The sequence below is a fragment of the Camelus bactrianus genome, chromosome 12 (genome assembly GCF_048773025.1).
Source record: "Camelus bactrianus isolate YW-2024 breed Bactrian camel chromosome 12, ASM4877302v1, whole genome shotgun sequence".
NCBI lineage: Eukaryota > Metazoa > Chordata > Mammalia > Artiodactyla > Camelidae > Camelus > Camelus bactrianus.
The window spans coordinates 57,007,059-57,027,252 of record NC_133550.1 but is presented as its reverse complement, the minus strand read 5'-3'; the positions used below and the strand labels follow the sequence as shown (position 1 = coordinate 57,027,252).

General features: G+C 33.2%; 1 protein-coding gene across 8 annotated transcripts in view; it reads left to right on the top strand.

Annotated features, from left to right (window-relative positions):
* Nucleotides 1–20,194, top strand: part of CNOT2 (CCR4-NOT transcription complex subunit 2) — a 104,841-nt gene that overhangs the window by 79,877 nt on the left and 4,770 nt on the right. For 6 of the 8 annotated variants that reach the window (XM_010958872.3, XM_074375422.1, XM_010958871.3 and 3 more), the window contains 11 exons: nt 2,059–2,206; nt 2,955–3,137; nt 5,449–5,528; nt 8,206–8,331; nt 10,058–10,182; nt 11,118–11,238; nt 11,336–11,492; nt 13,961–14,022; nt 14,112–14,161; nt 16,110–16,210; nt 17,944–18,088. In XM_010958872.3, the coding sequence (XP_010957174.1) occupies nt 2,059–2,206; nt 2,955–3,137; nt 5,449–5,528; nt 8,206–8,331; nt 10,058–10,182; nt 11,118–11,238; nt 11,336–11,492; nt 13,961–14,022; nt 14,112–14,161; nt 16,110–16,210; nt 17,944–18,088 (1,298 nt within the window). The remainder of the gene's footprint in view (nt 1–2,058; nt 2,207–2,954; nt 3,138–5,448; nt 5,529–8,205; nt 8,332–10,057; nt 10,183–11,117; nt 11,239–11,335; nt 11,493–13,960; nt 14,023–14,111; nt 14,162–16,109; nt 16,211–17,943; nt 18,089–20,194) is intronic. The other 2 variants (XM_045519464.2, XM_074375423.1) reach the window with 2 other exon arrangements.

The window sequence follows — 20,194 nt, the reverse complement described above, 5'->3', positions numbered from 1 at the left end:
TCACCCTTGAGTACTCACAGTGGTGCTCATTTAGTGTTTCATTGGGCGGCCATAGGGCTGCTGTTAAGAACACTAAGAGTTAAGAAATCTAAATTCTAGTCTTGGTTCTTTGTGTCACCTTGGAGAAGTCAGTTAACTTATTTGAGGCTCAGATTCCTCATCTGTAAAATGAGAACACTGAATTGGGTGATTTTTTAAGGTCCCTTCTGGTTCTAAAATTGTATAATGTTTCTTGGTCGGTAACTGTGAGAAACACATTCCAGTGGGAAATTTGCAGCTGTAGGTGACTTTAGGACAGCATATTGAGGGAGAAGTATGTAAGCTCCCTGAGGGTAGAAGCTTTTTCTGTGTTGATCAGTGCTGTATCCCCAGCAACTAGCACCGTGCTTGACATGGTAGGCACTCAATAAATGTTTGTTGAATAAGTGATGTGAAAAGTATCACGTTGGTGGTTCATAATGGGAGCATCTGGAGGGCCTTAGGAGAACACCAGGGTGTTTGAGAAAAGGAAAAGACTGATACCTTCTGAAGAAATCTATATAGGCTGATTTTTAATTCCTTATTCTTCCTTATTTTGCCCCAAATTCAGAGAAAGTGGCTGCAGCTAGTGGTATATTCATAGTCTCAAAACTTGTAGTGACCAGGCATACATATAATGACTAAATCAACATAGAATCTAAGCCAGTTCCCTTTATATAACTTAAAAGAAATGCAGAACCAAGCTCAAGTCTTCATGGAACATGAGTGAAAAGGGGTATACATAGAATATGGTAGCTATATTGAGTTTGATTTATTGGCTTTATTCAGGCTGGCAGATTCCAGTGAAATCTTTGTGATCCACTGGTATCCCTGTGTTAGAAGGTGGTACACTGTTATGCGAAAAGAGAAATTTGCAAGGATATTTGAAGGGAAACATTCAGCGCATATGTAGATGCCAGTTTTTTGGAGGTCATAGTTTCAAAATATTCAGGTCTTTGTAATTCTTGGACCCTCATATTATCACTTTTATTTAACTTCCAATTCAGAATAAGTTTGGTTGACCGGTGTGCCATTACACAGACTAGAAACAGAAAGCACCAAAAAGTGTGGTTAAGGAAGGTGGGGCCAGGAGGCATATTGGCTTCCATAGGCAGTTATGACAACATAAGTTATAGCTGGACATCCTCACCTTGCAGGATACAAAGGGGAAAACTGTATCTAGAACATTAAATATCCATGATAATTATTCTGAATCATTAAGAAAATAATAATATATGTTTCATATTAATGCAGGGCAAGAAATAATGTTTACCCCAACTGGTTATGTTTTTTTTAAATGTTTTATTTCTGAGTGGTAAACTCCTCAGTAGTCTTTAAGAAATACACATATTGGAACACATCCATCCCCACATCTGGCCCCAGAAGTACTAGTTAAATAGAAGCTCATTGTACTTTGAATTTAAAATGTTATATATTCTTGTCTCTTATATCAGGTTGAGTTTTTAACAGTTGCTAACATTTTATGTTGGGTTTGTAAAAATTGTAATGTTCAGAAGTATGTATGTGTAAATAATAGTAAAGAGACTTTCTTTAAAGTGCATTTTAAAAGGATCATATAAAAACTAAAACTACTTAGCAAAGTGGGGCTAAACGTCTGTATACCTCAGTTATGATTTAAAACATAAAAACACACAAGATTGCAAATTTCTTAAAGGCATATTTGTACAAAATGTTTTTAATTGAAACATAAGTCATCTAATTTGTTACAGTCATTGGCAGATGTAGTTTATTGTAAAATAGAAATATGAAAAGATAGAAATATGAAAGCAAAGAAGAAATAGGAAAGATAGAAATAATGGAAGCAGTATGAAAATTCATAATATTAAATTTCAGACTAAAACATATTTTTGTTAATAAAATCAGAGTCCATTTGGAGCGAATTGAATATTTCCATTTAAAATTTGCATATTATATTACGTTAGGTCATTTTTAAATGTTTTAAATTGCCAACTCCAGAAGATGGATGACAATTTCATTCCTGATGGCAATGAATTTCCTTCTTCTGAATTTTTTTAATAGGTGCACTAGGCCTTCCAATGAGGGGGATGAGCAACAATACCCCTCAGTTAAATCGCAGCTTATCACAAGGCACTCAGTTACCGAGCCACGTCACGCCAACAACAGGGGTACCAACAATGTCACTTCACACGCCTCCATCTCCAAGCAGGTATTTATTGATGGACCAGAATATTTCTCAAAATGTATCTTTGTAGAGTAAGCAAGCTTTTTTAGGTTTTTAATAAGATTAACTAATTATTTGATTTTCTGGTTCAGTGCCTTTTACTGAGGAAAAGAAAGTTGATGCCCTATGCTCATTTTATTTCATTGCAAATTGATAAGTATAGTGTAAGATGTTTTTATCTTGCAGCTAGCATACTGGTTATCAGCTGGGGTGGGAATCTAGGGTTAATCACCACCTGGGAAGTTTTTTTCAAAAGGCAGCTCTCTTTCTCTGAGGAGGATGTGCAATTTCAAAACACTCCTCAGGTAATTCTGATGATTGCTCCCTCACCACACATCCATTGCTCTAGTGAGAATAAAATAAAACAGATTACAAAATGATGCATATTTATGTGAAGATGATAGAATGACGTACATTTGGAATGAAATTCTTCTAGATATGTGTGAAATACATGTTTTATGTCGTAGTCCCACCAGTAGTTCTCTCATCTTCGATACCACCTTATATTAAGTTCCTCTATAATTAGCCCGTTCTTGTTGGTTTGCTTACTTTGACTTTTCAGAGAGCTTTTTTTCTTTTCAAATGACCAGACAAAATAATTAAATGAATAAAAATTAGGAATGCAATTTGAAAGTATATTTGAGGTTCTAGGGTTAGGCAAATTGATTATTTACAGAGAATTTTAATGAGTGATTGTAGAGAGCTTATTTAGTATAATGGACTTCTTTTTCAGGGGTATTTTGCCTATGAATCCTAGGAATATGATGAACCACTCCCAGGTTGGTCAGGGCATTGGAATTCCTAGCAGGACAAATAGCATGAGCAGTTCAGGGTTAGGTAGCCCCAACAGAAGCTCGCCAAGCATAATATGTATGCCAAAGCAGCAGCCTTCTCGACAGCCTTTTACTGTGAACAGGTAAGATGTTTATTGATACTGTGTATAATTGTTCTCTCTGGATATTTTCAAATTTGCCTTTTCATGTTCAACGTTCTGTTCCTTGAGTCTTGGCTTCTGTTTCATAAGTGTGTTTCATCATATATTTTGAACAAAGCTTCTCTTTCTGTTACACATCAAAACTTTAAACCTCCCTCCCTCCCCCAAACTAAAGACATGTTCTTTTGAAAACCAGTTTGCTTTTTGTTGCTGTTGTTAGAAAAGGATTGTTCTTAGGTTGCCACCTGGCAAATTTTTGTTGATATGTCCTTCGTCTATTAAATGAGGCTGGTCACCTGTGTGATAAGAGCTCCGTACTTATGAATAGGACTCAAGACATGTTTGACCATTACTGCCTTGCTTCATTTATGCTTTAGTTAAGTTATTTTTCAACCGAAATTCAGTTTTGGTCTTTGGAGACTTACTGACCAAAGACTTTTTAAAAGACTTCATATTTAGTATTTGAAAATAACGTTATGTCCTCGGATTTAAAACCAGAAGATGAACTGTTGTGCTTTTTCACTTCTTTTTGTACCGTTCATTGCATAGATTACTATGCAAATTACAGTAACAATATGAAGAACAGTTATCCATTTTACTAGGATTTTAAAGCTGTTCAGATAATTTACATGAGGGTTAATGTCTATAATATAGGACTTTCTTTACTGTAAAAACAGCATTTTAGTTTACTAATTTTTCTTTAATGGAGAATGTAAGGTGAAATGATCTAGTTGCTGTCGTCATTCCCACTTAATCCACTTTCTTTTTATCTAGTTCTATAAAATCTGAATTAAAATAAGTTACTAGCACATTTCCTGTTTTAATCTTCATCCCGTAACCTCCAGTTCTTGCTTTTATTTAGACTTATTAGTATTTCTTTTATGATTTTACTGCTCTTTTGATTTTTACAAGTTATTTTTGTAAAAAGTTATCAAAATTCTCATCTCCTTGAGAGTTTCCTAATCATATAATACTTCTTGGCTTTGACACATCTTTCTGCATTCTTGTAGTATTGTTCATTGAATATATATTTAAATTTTTCACTTTCCGTATTGTTTCACATTCTAATTGTTTTTAACAAATACTTTGTGTATAAATTGTCAATGAAGTATGGGTCTCTAAAACCCTGCTTATTACTATTGACAAGTTGTATTTATGGTGGAATGTTTTCCTCTCTTAGTACTTATTCAGTGTTTGAGGGTTCCTGTGTCATCAGTAATTCTAAAATGCTATTAAACAAAAATTTCTATTGGCTTTTGTACTCTTCTCTAGAGTATTGTTTCACCAGCTGCATAGTTTATGAAAATATTGTTTGGCCATAGTTAGTTTTACAGATCTTTGCAAAAAACAAAAATCTGTCATCTTCAAAGTTTAACCTTACTCATAACAGTGATAATACTATCTTTTATCAGACTATTTGATGTTAAAGATGCATACTTTCATTGTAGAATTTGTGTTAACAATTCTTTTTGACATGCTTAATTAATTCTTGCCTTGCTTTAAGTTCAGCCTTACTATTTTTTCTATTTTTATTTTGTTTTCCCATGTTTAGGCTTGTGCAAAAAAGGGAGGCTTTGATAGCTATCTGGTAACTACTTATCAAGTACCAATTGTGCATTAATTTAGAGTTGAGGGCACTTAGGAGAGATTTTTTTTAAGTTGCTAAAAGATAAACTAGGTAAGAACAATGTGTTTTAGAACGCTGAATTGAGTTAAAAGCACCATTTAATTCAGGTCAACTAAACATTTATTGAGTGCCTCTTATATCCTCCTGACTGCTAAGGACAGAAGATGCAAAGATGAATATGATATGAACCCTGTCCATGAGGAGTTTATATTCTAGTTGGGGAAGACAGTCTGTATGAAAGAAGATTTTTAATGAAAAGTAATAATAGCACATTTTACCAGTAGTGGAAGAAAAATAAGTATTCAGGAACAATAGTCTTAGACTGAATTGCCTGTTTTTGAGGTTACTTCTTCCAGTATATCCGATAAGTTGGCTCTTCAACTACACAAAATGGTACCTTTAATCTCTGTTTTCCTCAAAGCTTAAATAAATTCTTTGTTTTTTTTTTTAATTCACCTGTTAAAGACATTTTGGTTCTCAATTGTTCATGGAAAGACTTTAGGGAAGCTTTAAATAAAAATAGATTCAACTCAGAAAAATAAAATTAGTATTTGTTTTTATACATGTTGTTTTATATGAGGAGATCAAAAGTATACACTTTTGTTTTTCTTCATCTGAAAGTTAGTGTTCTTACTGTATATCTAAAATTATTTTCTATGTACCCAGTATGTCTGGATTTGGAATGAACAGGAATCAGGCATTTGGAATGAATAACTCCTTATCAAGTAACATTTTTAATGGAACAGGTAAGCTTATTCTGGAGCTAGTACCCTATAAAAATATGATAGATCTTGAAATATAAAGCAGTTCAACATACTGGTCTTAAAATATTAACGGATTCTTTTGTGTTAGAATAATAGAACTTAATTTAGGGAGAATTTGACAGGAAGTAGGATTTAATTCAGTGAACAGTTGAGAGATAGTTAAATAAATACATTTTTTCACTTGACATGGTAGTAGCAGAGTGTTTATAACATTGAGTTTATTTCTTTAACACCTGGAAAAAAGCCTAAACATTAACTTAGTCTACACTTGTGCCTCAGTATCTTTTTTGCTTCAAGAGCTTTTCTTGTCCTCAGTCCCGTCACTACAGTCTAAACTAGGTTGAGTGGTATGGCATTCTGGCTACAGAAACCCAGATTGATGAAACCTTTCAAATTACCTGGAGCACTTGCAAGTTTTTCCTAATAGTCTTAATAATACTAATTTGGGCATTTAACTCTTGACACATTTTTAATCCATTTTTATGTGTAAAATTCAAAATTTAATTACAAGGAAAACCAGTTTCTGATTTTGACAGTAAAGAATTCCTTCAGTCTGTTGGTTTATTTCTTTTATCACCTGCTTCAGACAGAAGAGAACAGGAGGCTTTGTTGCTGTTCTGCTTCAGGTTTCATGTTCTTCCACCCTCGCCTCCAGATCCTTTCCTGAGAAAGGGAATAAAGGGTGTTGTTATGGTCATAGGAACAAAAATAATTATGATTGTTGAGAGAGAAATACATGTAAAGGAAGTGGAAGGTGAAAGAAAGATTAGTGCAATGGAGCGAGGGGAAGCAAGAGAAGATTTAGTAATGAAATGTCATTTGTGGCTATCGGCTTTTAATTTTTAAATGTTTTTTAAATGTGTAGCAACATAGAGTGACCAAATGAGACTTTTAAATTTAAAATTTTAGCAGTTAATGTTTTGTGTTCTAATATGAAGGACCATATTCCATTGTTTCTCAGGTGCATGTTTTTTCATATTTTAATCTCTCTGAAAAATTAGGCTGCATATCATAGTTTAATTGACGAGTTGATTCTTTCCCCTAAATGAACCATGAATTAACAGTGTGTCTCACAATGCCATCTTATATTCTGAATTACAGTTTTATACACCTCTATAAATTTTAGAATTATTTTTTAAAGTCATTTTTAACTAAGTATATCTTACTTAGTTAAATAGGAAAATTAAATAGGAAAATTGTTTTCAGGTCTTACCCTAAAAATGACAGTTTGTGAGTTAACACTACTCTTAGGTTAAAATTATTCTCAAATAACATATGATAATTTTAAACTCCATCTTAGAGAACCTGGAGATGTAATTTAAAGTTAATACATATCCAAAGTTTATAGTTAATTCGTAATTAATTCAAAAGAGATTACTTTGTAAATTAAAGCACTATATAAATTGTTAATTTCTATTTTTTATATAATATTATCTTTAAAATTCAAAGTTCATAAATTGCAATTTGTTTAAAAACAATGGGTATGAATGATTTTATCTTTTACCCTTCATAATTTTAAGTTGTCACCTGACTTGGAATGTTAATAGAGTATATAAATTATTTTTCTATCAACAAAGTAATCTTGAGTTAACAGTTTCTTTTCTCAGATTCTTCTAATTATGAAACTTAGAGAAAAAATAAACTGGAAAGGGGGTCAAAGTAAATTGAAAATGGTTATAATATACTAGGTGAAACAAAGATTAATGAAAAAACTAATGCAGGCTAAAGCTAAGGTAGAAAATTAAATTCCTCAAAAATTAAGATTCTGAGATTTTAAGAGTAATAGAATAAACATTGAGAAGAGATCAAGGTGATTAAAATAGGCAAAGTAGAAATGGGTTAAATTTTATTTTTCAAGAGAAGCTGATTTTTTTTTTATTTAAAATGAACAAAAATAAATTTTATTCATTCAGTATGTATTTATTGAGCGCCTACTGTGTAATAGGTAGTGTAAACCTCTGGGCTTTGTGTCATATTCCCATACAATTCAAACCCTCACCAGACATGGGAACCCTTCGTATGCCCTGCATTCTCCACCCTGCTTATACCCTCAGCTGCAAAATACACACACACGCACACGCACACGCACGCACACACACACACACTCACTCACTCACTCACATGCATACACATTTGTGTATGGGACCTGTAGGCCATGGACAGAAGTCATCCTTAGGGCTTCTGCTTCTGTTGCCTGTGCCTCAGAAATGAATCAGGCCCTTTGCAGGAGGCACTGTTATTATCATACTTGTGTTACAGATGAAGCTTCCAAGCATTCCAGATACAGGCTCTGCTTTTGGATATAGTGAAAGAACAGTTATATCACAGCAGTCTCCATTCTTGCTAGCTAACAAGCCAAAACTTTAGAGTGTCGTCTTTCACAGGGCAGATGATGTACCACCTTACTCCCTATTCTCTAATTAGGTTTGTAGGATTTGGGATTTTTATTATGCTGTTAGATACATACTGCTATGCTGAGTTCATTAAGTCTTCCACATGAAGTCAGTCCACAAATATTGTACGCCTTCATATACCAAGCACAGTGCTATGCTTTGTGTAGGAAGAAGGCACTGTCATTTCTAATTATGTTATAGTTGGTCTTTAATAATCTCTTTAAAATGTTTGTAGAATCATTAACTAGTGTTTTCTTATTGTTTAGATGGAAGTGAAAATGTGACAGGATTGGACCTTTCAGATTTTCCAGCATTAGCAGACCGAAACAGAAGGGAAGGAAGTGGTAACCCAACTCCATTAATAAACCCCTTGGCTGGAAGAGCTCCTTATGGTAATTAATTCGTCTTTTTAATGCTGGCCAGTGGAAACTTTCTGTTGCGCGCACACACACACATACATATATGCATGCCTATACATGTGAGTGCACATTGTACACACATATATTTATGTGTTTTCTAATCAGAGTAGTGTAATTTTGTCAGTGTTGATAAATGCAAAGTGCTTTTTCCTCTCAGAATACTGTGATAGCCAAGTTAAATGGGAAAACTTAGTTTGTATAGAAGCCCCAAAAGGAAGTCTTCATTGGTGTCCAGAAGTTATTTTCTTCTGGTACTTTCTGCCTTAATACACCTAAGTGATTATTTTGTAGTCTGCCATTTCTCAATTCATCATACCTTTTTTCAAAAACTATATTCCCACATTCCTAGTGATTAATAATGACAAACTAGACTTTGACAATTTTTTCTAAGCCCATTTCTCAACCTCCACGCTACTGACATTTGAGTCAGATAGTTTTTTGTAAATGGGGAACTGTCCCGTGCATTGTAGAATGCATTGTAGAATGTTTAGCAACGTCCCTGGCCTCTGCCTACTTGATACCAACTGCACATCCCTCGCCAGTGTCTCCAAATGGGAGAAAAAATTGTCTCCTCTTGAGAACTGCTCATGGGTCATATGTAGTTTATGGAGACTCTTGGTCACCATTAATACCCTTTTTCACTGTCTTTAATAAATAAGAGATTTGGCTAATAGAGGCTAAATGGACTAGACAGGAAAATTATGTAACAACAATGTAACCATATTCTTTTTATCCTTTGCTCATAGTTGTTTCCTTTTAGGAGAATCTGATAAAGACCAGTAGCAGAAACAATGAACTTAGTGGGATCATTTCATAACTTTTCTAAGATAACTGTTTTTCCCGTTTTCAACCGAGAAGGATTTCTGTACCTTTCAGAATATGAATACAAATAACAGTATGTGAAGAAGGAAAACATTTATTTATTTACATTCTATAGTTTCTTAATTAGTCTTCCCTCAGAAAACCCCCAAAATGACCTGCCCTGGAAGTTGAGTACCTAGCTGCTTGATTCTCAGTTCAGACTCTAATGTTTTTAACCTTTCCTCATAGGTCCATTTTTTCATCCCTTTAATCATTCCCGTTGCTCTCCTTGGACCATCTCTAGTTTCTCCATATCGTTCTTGAATTGTGGAGCCCCAAACTGGATATTGTTCTCCAATAAGGGCCTGACTAATGCCAAGTATAGTGGGAGGATTACTTCCCAGTTCTTGCATGTTTTACATCTATTACATGGAGTCCAAGAAAATCTGAAATGATATGGAGTTGTTTTATAATTGATTGCAATTTGCTCACTCTGTAAGTCACTTTCAAGTAGAATACTGACTTTTTTTTTAATTTATTTTGTTCATTTGTATTTGACAATTAACTGGTATTTATAATAGCTAATGCTTTTAAACCAAGAATTTTAATAATTATTACCAATATCAAATTATGTTTTTTAAGCATCTATATATAACATTAGGTAGAATTATAGGATTGCCACTATTTCCCTTGTATTTTGTCATATATTTAGTTATTAATCAGTATGTAGAAATTGAGTTATTCATTGTTATGCTGAATACTGATTTTTTGAAGTGTGCTTTCATAGCATAGTAAGAAAATCCTTTTGGTATATTATGAAGAAAGTTAGCTTCTTATAATTTGTAGCAAAATGCCATAAATATCAATTGCAACTCTCTGGATTATTTTCCTTGCATAGTTGGAATGGTAACAAAACCAGCAAATGAGCAATCCCAGGACTTCTCAATACACAATGAAGATTTTCCAGCATTACCTGGTTCCAGTTACAAAGATCCAACATCAAGTAATGATGACAGTAAATCTGTAAGTAACTGAGAATTACGTATGTGAGGGATGTAGTTTTTTTCCCTTCAGAGTTCTTTTATATTAACAGTTCCATAGACCATATTAAGGACTTACTAAATACTATTACAAAATTGTTTATCTTGAATATCTGTAATAATCTAACTTCTGAAGAATGTGGAAAACTTTTATAACTTAGAAGATAGCCTATTTTTTTCCTATTTCATATAGGTTTGCAAATTTCTGTTGAACTTCTCAGAGTTAATTTAGACTTTTATTGTAGTCCCTGTCAGCTGGATCCCATGAAGTTTGATATTATAGCCTTCTAAGGAGCTGTGTTTTTCTTGAGTAAGTTTTCTCCTTGAAGAATCTTTATACACATTTTTATTCCTGTGTTGATTCAGCCAACTCAGCTTCCTCTTTCTGACTTAACGAATGTGTTTATTTCTTCCACATTTCACTGAAAGTAGACTTTTTTTGTGTGTGATGAGAGTTTGTATGTTGTTAAAATAATTCATAAAGATTACTGGGTAAGAATTAAATATGAATTTTTAAAGTATACTGACTTATCTTGGAAGTGTTTATGGTGATATTTTAAGTAATGTACTATATTTAGTCTGTCTTCTAAATGAAAATATTAAAGAGTAGCTTCAAGTGTTTCCCAAAACATAAAGTTCTGAGATAGACAGATTTTTTTTTGTGACTGAAGATCTGAGATAAGTAAAAATATTTTCCATATATTTCTTGTCCTCTGTATAATGTGTATAATACAGGATTTATTTGTATACCATGGGACAGTTGTGGAAACAAAAAATTTCATGTAGAACTTGAACAACAGGTAATAATTTAGTACCAATTTAAATACACTAAAAATGAATAAAAAGGTACTAATATATGAACTTGAAATATTTACACTTAACAGATTTTAATGTCACATTATTTTTTTTTCATGTTAGAATTTGAATACATCTGGCAAGACAACTTCAAGTACAGATGGACCCAAATTCCCTGGAGATAAAAGTTCAACAACACAAAATAATAACCAGCAGAAAAAAGGGATCCAGGTGTTACCTGATGGTGAGACTCTATAAAGTATATTAAAGATATTATAGAATTCTTTTTTTTTTTTTACTTTTTCCTCAAAGCTAAAAATAACTGTGTTTTTCTTATCCAGGTCGGGTTACTAACATTCCTCAAGGGATGGTGACGGACCAATTTGGAATGATTGGCTTGTTAACATTTATCAGGGCAGCAGAGACAGACCCAGGAATGGTACATCTTGCATTAGGAAGTGACTTGACAACATTAGGCCTCAATCTGAACTCTCCTGAGTAAGTTTTTTTCTTTTCTTCTACATTTGTATATAATAACCTTCCTGCAGTTTTTAATTTCATGTCATCAAATTGTATCATCTGCTGCCACTCAATTGTTGCTGGTATCTACTGACTTTTTGGGTCATTCCCTCTCACATGAGCTCCTGGATCACTGTCACTTTGTAGTAATATTCCTCTTTTTAATTTGGCAGTTTCAATATACACAGATCTGATCCTTCCCAAATCCTGAAATCCCAGCTCCTTGAATTTCTTTCCTCCTGAAATCTTACCCTTTACCATGCCTCAGTTGCTCACTTCTTTAGTCATCCCTTTGACTTTGCCATTATTGGTAACCTCGGTTTCTCTGTAAGTGTAGGTCTGCACTCCCACGCCACTTCCTCTTCTCCCTCTAGGACTGACTCCTGTAATCATCAGATTCCACTGGGACCTTCAAGCCGTTGATTCTTCTACCTTGTCACTGTTCCTCAGCATCCCTGTCTCTCTTCCCCTTTGATGAACTCACTTCCTTCTTCTCCAGTTAAATTCTGTGGTCAGTCATAATTGCTCATTTATAATATAACCCTGACTGCTTTGCCCCTCTCTTGCTTTGTCATACTTGCATCACAAAAACTCCAACCCTAGTGATACCTGCCTATTTCATTCTTGACCTATTCCATTCTTGTGATGCTGGGCCTGGCTAGAGAAAATACACAATTTCACTTCCTGGTCTCATTTCAGATTCATGGCCAGGGAACCTCAAGACGGGGCCCTTTTTTCTGTTAACCAGAGTCATAGCTGGCCTGCCTAATCCACTCATTCTTTGGTTCCCCTGTGTAACCATGTAACACTTGCCTCTTCAGATGCCTAATATCTTTTCCTCTGTGCTTCTGTCAGATGATGACCTTGCTCTTTATTTCTACTTAATAAGAAAGATGAAAGCAATCAGAAGAGTGTCAGCATAGTCCTGCCACAGAATGTCCCCTACAACCATCTGCACCCACCTTACTCTTGTCTTACACCCCGTTGCCATAGTTGATCCATGCTTTCTACTTAAACTTTCCTTGAAAACTCAAAAATACGGATCTAACAATTTTTTGCACTTTGTTGGATCATTTCCATCAGCATACAGATATGCTCTTCCTTCTTGCATTTTAAATACCTTCTCTTGACCCAGTTTATTCTGTAAGTTATTGCTCCCCATTTCTTTATTCTCCTTTGAAGCAGAACTTTTTCAAAAGAGCCATCTCTGTATCTCCTATTTGTCCTTTTCTCTCTTAAACCTATTTCAGTTAGGATTTTGCCCTCACCACTTTACTAAAAGTGCTGTCTTCAGAGTCATCAAATGATCTCTGTGTTACTAAATTCAGTGGTCACTTCTGGGAACTCACCCTTCTTGACCGACCAGTAATATTTGACATAGTTCAGTCACTGCTGCATTATTTCTCACTGCTTTTAACTACTCCCACCCAGGTTTGAATCACCATCTTCTCTTGCCTGGATTACACCATTAGCCAATCACCAGGTGTCCCTGATTCTCCCTTTGCCCTTTATAATCTTTTGTTCATATGGCAGCCAGGACAGTTCTCTTTGAATATGTTATTTTTCAGCTCAGTACTCAGTAAGGGTTTGTGGTTTTATTTTAATTAAAAACCCAGAATCTTGATAGGCCTACTAATCTTTATAGGCATGATCTCTCCTCTACCCACCCCTCAAAAGCTTCTCCCTTTGCTCACGGCTCCACCTACCCACTGGCCCTCTTGCTGTACCTCAGACATGTCAGTCCTAACTCTGCACTGGTTGACCTAGCACTTCCCTCTGACTGGCATAGTCTTCTGCTGGGTAACTAGTGAAGTTACACTCCCTCATACCCTTCAAATCTTTGTTCAGACGTGGCCTAAGTGCAATTACCCTATTTAATTGTGCAGCTCATCTTCCCTCCCTACCCCACCACTAACATGGAATGTTGTTTGTTTATTATGCAAATTATTTTTGTCTGCCTCCCTCCCAATCCACCATCCTCAACCAGAAAGTAAGTTTCATGTTGTCACTGAGCTTTGTTATGTTCGCTAATGTATAAGCACCTAGAACAATGCCAGCCGTACAATAGTGGACACTCAGTAAATATTTGCTGAGTGTGAACTTTTGTTTTTAATAATTGTTTTTAATAATTACTGATTTTTTTTTCTGGCCATGTAAGTGGGAAAGTAATTTTACTTGGGGGCATGTTATTAATAAATTTAAAGCTTTCTGAGTTAAAGTAATAATTTTTATATATGTGTGTGTATATATACATGCATGTGTGTGTATATTTTTAACCTTGTTTCAGTTTCCTGCTGTATAAATCATAGTACAACCAATAAAAGAAATAGAAGTAAAGTTGTTCACTTTACATTTGAAGTCATTGTTTTTCCTGATTTCCTGAAATAAAATTAGAAATCTTTTTTTCTACTTTGGACTTCAGAATGGTTTTTTTTCCCCTTATTCAGAAATCTCTACCCCAAATTTGCATCACCCTGGGCATCTTCACCTTGTCGACCTCAAGACATAGGTAGGAGAATCTGTTTGTGTTTAGACCTTTTAAAAATATATTTGTAACTGAGAATCAGTTAATAAGGCTTTTTTCATTTTATTATCCAGACTTCCATGTTCCATCTGAGTACTTAACGAACATTCACATTAGGGATAAGGTGAGTGTAGTTCATTATTCTACTCAGTCAGTATGAATCTGTCTGTTTTCAGGTGCTGTTTTTCAGTTCAGACAGCGTTATATTTTTGAAATAATTAGCAGTGGTCTCAAAGGTATGCTTTTTGTATATCCATTCAGTTATAAATAATAATTTTATTTCTATTTTTGTTTATAATCCTGTGTTTTGATGAGGTCTGGGTTATGTTTTAAAAATATTTTTAAAACACTATTAGGACTGGTAAAATGTTGTATTTATTAATAACAGGGTACAACTATAACCACAGTTGATAAGAATAAACTAACTTGGAAAATTTGATAAATTTCCTTCTGATATTCTAATTTTATGCACTTACCGGTAAGAAGGATTTTTCTTTACAAATATTAGATACGGTGTTTTTTAATGAAAAAACTGTACATATATTTTAAAACTGTTTCTAACCTTTAACTTTTTTTCTGTAATTTTTTCCATTTTTTAATTACATAAATTTCTAATTATAAAGTAACTGTTAATGGATTGCAGCTTCAATCTTTTCCTTTTTTAATTCTAAGAAAGAAAATAACACTTTTGCTTTAGGGGAAAGTGCTGAGAGTTCATTTCTGTTAGAAATGGTATTGAGATTATGGTCTTGTGAAAGGGTAGATATAATTTGTTAAAATATATGTTTGTGTCATACACATTCATGTATAAATATGTGTATGACACAAAAATACATATGTGTGTACAAGCATGTATAATAACAAATATAGATAAATGACAGTATTTTATATCTGTACCATGTAGTTGTATAGTCAAATAGCTGTTGATGATGTTGACAGGCAAGTAAAGACAACTGTATTTCTCAATATTTTTCAATACTGGAGTAGATGGAAGACAAGAAGTATGAGAGAAAGAGCGAGCTAGTGTTTTCTGTCTGTGGATTATGTGATTTGCTGCCACCTCCACAATGACACTCTTTTTTGTGCTCCAATTACCTGAGGGTTCCAGAACTTTTTCTTATGCCAGGTTAAGAAATACTAATTTAGGAGTGAGTACTTGTCACATTTAAGACTGCTGCCTGAATGGGAGTAATATGATTGGAGAGAAAAGTAACATTCAGAGAATGAGTAGCAATAGTTAAATAAACATTTAGATACAGGATTAGGTAAAGAGGTAAAAATGTTTCCAATTTAAGTGAACTTTTAATAAAGATTTATCTTAATGCAAGAATTTGAGGCTGCTGAACTTGCATTTGATAGTTTAGTAGGCAGTTATGTTTCTGCACTGTGGAGGGACAGGTAAAGCATCATCTTTTAGTCATCCATTTAAACAAAATAAAGAACTATCCCTTTTTGATTTTTGTACTTATCTGTGATTTACTAAAAATACACAACTGACTTGTGAATTGCTATCAGGTGTAGATTCAGTTAATACTTCCTTTAAGTTTTCTGTGTATCAGGCGCTCTACAAGATGCATTCACTGTGTCACTTACTTAATTTTACTTACATTTTTAGTAATCCTTAGAGGTATTATTGACTACGTTTTATAATTGGAAGTTCAGAGACATCAAATAACTTGGACATGGTCGTATTAGTAAGTGATGAAGCTAGGACTTGAATGTAAGCCCTGCATCTGTGAGAACAGTGTTCGACTATTGTTGTCACATTAAGTATTAATGCACATCTTGAGTAAGAGTCAGCATTAGGTCTTGCTTAGATATTTTTATTTAGCTTTTTTTCCCTGTTAGTACATAAAATAGAGTACTAGAAATAATTAAGTGACTTTAGTCATTTAAATGATGAAAACTCCCCTTTAGAATTATAACTACCTGTGTAATCACGTAATAACTGTTATCTGCTACAAAGAGGATTTTTTGTTTTATCTTTCTATTTTTACTTTAGTGGAAGTAATTATATGTTAGGATTTTCAAACTTGTGTTACATGTCAGAATAATTTATTTTCCTTTTCCAGCTGGCTGCAATAAAACTTGGCCGATACGGAGAAGACCTTCTCTTCTATCTCTATTACATGAATGGAGGAGACGTATTACAACTTTTAGCTGCAGTAGAGCTGTATGTTCAAAGCATTTTTAAACACTTTTGTATTATAGTGGATCTTGTTTATTCTAAAAGCTTTTTTTAATGATGATGGCTGTAGTTTTTGTCTTGTTTTTAAAGTGGAAATATTTCTCCATCAAGAAATTTAAGTTGTTTATTTTTATATTTAGTAAAATTAAGTTAATTAAGGTTGAAACCTTATTATTACCATGTCTTCATAATCATTGTATACATAAACAGAATTTCAAACTTAAATAATCCTAAATTTGTAAGAATACAGAATCAGCTTGATTCATTGATTCGGTGAATCTAATTTTTATAAATATATAAAAGTGTAAGATATGGCTCACAACTGTGGCTCATCTTACTCCTTGTGGAATCACATATGTTAATAGCAGTGAATTTCATCATTTAATAAATATTTATGGGCATTATATGGGCAAAGCATTGTGCATATTTGTTTTGTGTTTTGAAGTATTGATAAAATAAAGTCCACGTTCATTATCAGAAGCCTATTGGCCAACTTAAATTAGTGTTAAGAAATTTGTACATTGAATACATTGTTTTTCTGAGCATTTCTATTTTTGCCTGATGCTCTAAGAATAAAAATTTTGTGTCATTTCTTTTATGTCCATTTGGTAACATTTTGTTACCAATAGACTATATTAATCACATTTACTAAAATGAATTGTTACTAAAAACTTATGATGTAATGATTGGGAGACCTTTTTATAGACTTACGTTTTTATAGTATTCCTAATAACATTTCTATAAATGGCCTTGGATCAGATACTTTAAAATTTTTGTAAAATTCACTGTGTTGATAATAAATTGTTTTTTATTTCTCAGTTGAGAATTTGTTTTTTTCCATGTTTTTCCTCATTTTTTGTAAGAAAGCAATTGTTACCTGTTCCTTTTAGTTTATTCGTAAGTAAATAAATTCATCAGTCATTCATTTATCCATCACTGGCAGTTCTGTCTCATATCTTATTTATGTCTAGAAAAATATAAACATATATAAAATATGTCTTTAAAAAAACTCTCATTGTATTGGTAGGAAGGTGTTTGCATGGAGGTTTGTTCTGCTAGAGGTGTTTTTTGTGGTATGTTTACCTCCTTTAAACGTTACTCCCCTAGTTTACAAGTGGTATAAATTCTCATTGATTCTTGCATGAATTCTAACGGATATCCCTTTGGCTTTTGAGAATTTAGGCTCAATGAGATTTGAATAAAAAATAAAAGTAATACATTAAGAATTTTCAAAATGGATTTTTAATTTTCAGCACAGTTTAAGAATTTTTGTGAATTTAAGTAGTTAATTCAAATAGACCTTGTATTTATTTTCTTACAAAATAATGCAAATAGTTGGAGGTTTTGTTTGTTTTAATAGATACCTCAATTTCTTTTGAATGTTAAGAATAAGAAGTGAAGTTTCTGGAACACAGTGTATCTATTTCATTACATTGCTCATAGAGCTTTTAAGATCTTGTTTTTTCTTTGCATAAAAAATTTCTTTAGTTAAAGTTGTGTATGTAATTAAGGAGTATGGTTTTGAGGCAAGTTAAGAAAGTATTTCTTTATAGTTATCTTACTAGGGTCGTATTTAATAATAGTAAAAATCAGGGTAAAGAAGCATCAAATTTTTTTAATGTGTAATTATTTTCTGAAAAATATTTTACAAAATGTAGAAAATGTTTGCTGTGAGCCACAGGAAAAAATTAATTGTCTTTTTCTCTTAAAAATTGAAGTTTTAACCGTGATTGGAGATACCACAAAGAAGAACGAGTATGGATTACCAGGGCACCAGGCATGGAGCCAACAATGAAAACCAATACATATGAGAGGGGAACATATTACTTCTTTGACTGTCTTAACTGGAGGAAAGTAGCTAAGGTATATTTTTTTCCATGTGCAAATGTGTAAATGTATAAATCTAGATTTTAAAAAGAAGTGTCCTCTTTTATCTGTTGTATGTAGCAATACATCCGTTCCAATAATGTGCCAGATATTTGCTGAGTCGTCTGTCTCCACCTCCTTGGCTTGATTGAAACTAGGAGAGTATCCAGAAATAGTTCATTTTACCTGTAGTTAGGAAAATGATTGAACTTGGTAAGAAATTTTGTAATTTTTCATAAGCATTGATAACATATGAAATATTTTTGTGTCTACTCGGTTGTAAAATAAAGATACCCTCTTTGCAATCCCAGTCATGTATTCTTATATTATTACTTTAAGTTAAGTAAATATGAGATTACCCTAAAACCAGTTTTTAAGTAGATACAGGCTTTTTAAAACACTTGCACTCATTGCAGGAAAGATGCTTGAGTAAAAACTGTCCCTTGTGCAGTTTTTGTCAGTGTCATAGCATATTTCACATTTGTTTGGTTCCTTATGTAAAAACTTAGTCTACCTAATAGAAAATAGAACTCACGTTATCTGATTTCATAACTCCAGGATTTCTCTGAATGCTTTTTCCATTGATTAGTCTTAGGATTAAAAACTAGAGAGTTAGTTTTGTTTGTTTTAAATAAATTTAAACAGATATTGACAGTTCATTGGACAACTTTTTAGTTTTTGGTTTAGGCTTTTTTTTTTCTTTTGAGTCAGCTTTACTAAACTGATAAAAAGGTAAAACATTTTAAAAAGACAGTGTAAAATGCTTACCAGAGAATTATTACAAAATTTAACATCACAAGAAGACTTCATATAAAACATGAAAAATAGAAAAGATAGAAGAAACCCCAAACAAGACATATACAAGACTTGGCTAAATCTTTTTTTATTACTATTTTTGGGTGTTTCTCAATGGTCAATGTCATTTCGCCTCAGACCAAGTCTGTATATCACCATGCATTATATTTGAGTTATTTTTAACAATTCTTAATTAATATACAGCTCGTGACTTCAAAAGAAGATGCATGACCTAACCTTTTAGTTAAATAGAAATAAGTACATTATTTACAGATAGTACATGGGACATTCTGTGTGTTACCTGTTCTTTAAGAAATACAGTGTAGTAGAAAGCCTTAATTTTTTGTATCAGGATTTGAATTTAACTCCTGTGTTCTGCTACTTATACTTTAACCTTGTGCAGGTATCCTTTCCATGCCTGTTTCCTTATCTTTTAAGTCAAAATGATTTTTGCCTCTAGATTTTCATGAGAAGTAATTGAGGTTACACAGACACATATGCACTGAGTATAGTGCTTGGCATATATTGGGTATTTGATACAGGAAAGTAGTGGTAGTTTGTTGCTGTTGTTTTTTATCATCGTTACCATCGTAGCTTGTTTCTGTTCTTCCAAGATGGAAAAACTGTGAGTGTTGTTCAGTTAGGTCAGTGGCTTGAGCTTGCATCAGAATTACCTGGAGGCCTTGTTAGAACACAAAGTGCTGGGCCACACCTTTGTTGCTTCTGGTTCAGTAAGTCTGTGGATGGGGCTTGAGGATTTGCATTTCCAGCAAGTTCCCAAGTGATGCCAATGATAATGCTGGTCTTTGTCTGGAGCCATAGTTTGAGAACCTTAGTTGGTTCTACAGGAGAGAAAAAGTATCTTTGGAGAGGGGAAATTAATAGCAAATAATTGAATTTTTTTTCTTTTCACTTAAAACTTTTTGCTCAATATCATCGTAAATTATTCCAATCATTACTCAGTGGTAGAGCACGTTCTTAGCATGCACAAGGTCTTGGGTTCAGTCCCCGGTACCGTCATATATGTAAATAATATGTAAATACCTAATTACCCCCCCAAAGGAAATGGATATTTACATTAGATAGATGTATACTTTTAGTAGAATTTTAGTTTGATATATGTGAAGGAATCAACTTATGTGAAAAAATCAGTTTTCCAGAACTAAGTTCTCCCCATAAAGTTAAATATTCAGAAACAACTTGAACATTAATAAGGCCCCTATTTTCCCACAAAAGCAATTCCTCAATCAGGTAAATGTTATTTTAAAGAAAATTATTTTTATACGTGTGTGTGTATATATAAAGTAA